Source organism: Acanthisitta chloris, unplaced genomic scaffold, assembly GCF_000695815.1.
Source record: "Acanthisitta chloris isolate BGI_N310 unplaced genomic scaffold, ASM69581v1 scaffold5830, whole genome shotgun sequence".
Classification (NCBI taxonomy): domain Eukaryota; kingdom Metazoa; phylum Chordata; class Aves; order Passeriformes; family Acanthisittidae; genus Acanthisitta; species Acanthisitta chloris.
In genome coordinates this window covers 31,099-33,735 of record NW_008649911.1, presented here as the reverse complement: position 1 = coordinate 33,735, position 2,637 = coordinate 31,099, and the positions used below count along the sequence as shown (strand labels likewise).

The following is a 2,637-nucleotide window of genomic DNA, read 5'->3' as shown; positions in this document are numbered from 1 at the left end:
GCCAGGCTGGATGAGCCTTGAGCAACCTGATCTAGTGAGGTGTCCCTGCCCAGGGCAGGGAGTTGGCACTGAATGATCTCAAAGGTCCATTCCAACCACTAAAATTCTATGATTCTCTGCTTTTAATGAGTATTTTGTGGCTTGAGATGGCCTTCAAGTGGAGCACCTCAAGCACAACATCGACCACACATCCCACCACGTGACTGCAGAGGGAAGCTGCCTCCCAAGCCAGGGAAGGGAGCAGCACTCAGTATCTTTCAGACACAGTTCCAAGCCACAGAAGACGATGGTATCAGCCTCCAAAGGCCCCTAGTGCCTTCCCCCAGTTGGTTTCACAAGCAGCTCCAGCTCCTGCGAACTGCATGTCTGGGAAGGGTGCGGCCAGCCCTGAGCTCCCTCGGGGAGAGCTGCACTTGATGAAAGTACCTAATTATACAGGGGAGGGTTTTTTCCCTACTTGTTCCCATTGAGACAAGCAGCTCCATCCAAGTGGAGGAGGTGGTTAGGAGAAGCAGCAAGTCAGGGCGAAGATCCTCTACAAAAGGGCTTGGGCTTTGCCGTGACAAACATGAGCTACTCCAGGCTCAGGCTCTGCCTCCTGTTTGTAGCTCAGCCCTGAGGACATGAGCCAGGAAAAGGCCATGGAGATGGGACAGTTCTGTGCTAAAACAGGTATAAAATAAGCAGGGAAATGCTTGTTTGCCCCAGATTTTTGCCACTTAAAACCCAACCCCAAATTTTCTAGCAAGCAAAATTTTCTCTGGAAGCCTCAAAAAATCTAAAGGCAAAATGTGCTGAGTTTCCTGGGCTGAGCTGAACTCTGACAGGTTTCAGTATTGCACAAAGCAACTTGGATTTTATGAGGAAGAGACTTAGCAAGAACAAAACTATTAAAAAAACTACCAGCAAAAGTCTTTTCCATGTAACTCTTTCTGCACCTTCTCTTAGGAAAACTTTCTCAAGAATTTTTCACTAGCACAACTGCATTGAGCATGTTTCCAGCTCACTGTAAGAGGATTTACACAGCTCCAGCTTCTGCCAAGAGACACAAACTGCACTAAGTCCTGCCTGGTGACTCACCTCAAACACCCTGTGGCATTGAAGAATACTTCTGGGTCAATGATTTCTCGTGTCCTGTTGCAGCCACCATCAGACCAGCCAGAGAAAGGGATGATCACACAGTCTGTCAGGACGGGAAGAGCCTCCTGTATCAACTCTTCTTTCAATTCATCAGTGGAGGAGAGGTTCCAGAGCAGCCCTAGGGAGGAGGTGGGACACAATGGATTAGAATCCTTAGGTCAGAGTGAATTCCAGCACCAAAGACCTTCTTCTTTGAGCTAAGGGTGCAGAGGCTGCCCTAACCCCTAGCTGAGGGTCCAGGATGGGCCCCATGTACAGGTAGGCATTTAAGCATCCTCCCTCCTCCCAGAACTGGTGATTATTGCCATTAGGTTGCATCTCTCCAGGGATCTCTAGAAGTCCTGCACATAAGAGCTCTGACACCTTTGAGGGTCACCTGCACCAACAAACTCACATCAGCCCCTCAAGAAAAGGTGAGACACCAATGAGAGAACATGCCAACCATACTGGGGTTGCCAACTCCCTTGGCCTTCTCTGGAAGCAGCACAGGGGCCAGGGGTGCAGGAGGGCATGGGATGGTGAGGTGACCACAGCTGTGGGGTATACCTGGGGCAGGTCCTTCTCCAATGGGCACTTAGGAAGTGAGGAAGCCTGATGGGACATCAAAGGGGCAGGACTTCCTCTGCCTTATGATTTAGGTCACCATTTGGTGCCACAGGATAATAAAACATCCTCTTTGTGGTATGGCAGCACCATGGCTGCAGGGGCTTTGTGTGCTGGAGCAACACAGGCCACAGGCAGGAGGAGCACAGTGCAGGGAAGAAGCACAGTCTCAGGGAGAGCAGTCCCAGGAGGAGAACAGTCCCAGGGAGGAGCAAGGTCCCTGCTGAGGGCTCAGTTTGCAGTTACCTGTCAGTTGTTTCTGGATTTCAGTGTTCCCTGTCCTCCTGAGGAGGCTCACACACTCCCTGATCCCATTCTGCCGTCGGGTCTCTATCTTGTTGGTTGGATTCTTGAAGACCAGGTTCCTAAGGGCTCCAGCTGCTGCTCTCTGCACGTTCTGGTTTGTGCTGCGCAGCAGCTCCACCAGCTTGGCAATTCCTCCCAGCCGATACACCTGCACCAGGAGAGACACTGCCATCAGCACTGCTGGGACAGACACACTGCCACCAGCACTGCTGGGACAGGAAAAGCTACAACTGGCACAGGAGTGCCAGGAGTCACAAAATCATAGTGTGTTATAGGGTTGGAATGGATCTTAGAGATCATCCAGTACCAGCCCCCTGCCCTGGGCACGGACACCTCCCACCAGAGCAGGTTGCTCAAGGCTTTAGCCAACCTGGAATGAAACACTGCCAGGGTTGGGGCAGCCACAGCCTCCCGGGGCAACCTGTGCCAGTGTCTCACCACCCTCACAGCAAAAACTTTTACCTAATACCTAAATTTCGTCTTTCAATTTCTCCCCATTCCTCCTTGTCCTGTCCCTGCAGTTCCTAACCAAGAGTCCTCTGCAGCTTCCCTGGAGCCCCTTCAGCTCCTGGCAGGTTGCTCTGAGGT

General features: G+C 51.7%; 1 protein-coding gene across 1 annotated transcript in view; it reads right to left on the bottom strand.

The window, feature by feature from the left end:
• PKP1 (plakophilin 1) overlaps window positions 1-2,637 on the bottom strand; it is a gene marked incomplete at its 5' end in the record, with an annotated part of 47,787 nt that overhangs the window by 15,191 nt on the left and 29,959 nt on the right. Inside the window, 2 exons of the mRNA XM_009077754.1 lie at window positions 1,081-1,258; window positions 1,990-2,197. Coding sequence (XP_009076002.1) covers window positions 1,081-1,258; window positions 1,990-2,197 — 386 coding nt within the window. The remainder of the gene's footprint in view (window positions 1-1,080; window positions 1,259-1,989; window positions 2,198-2,637) is intronic.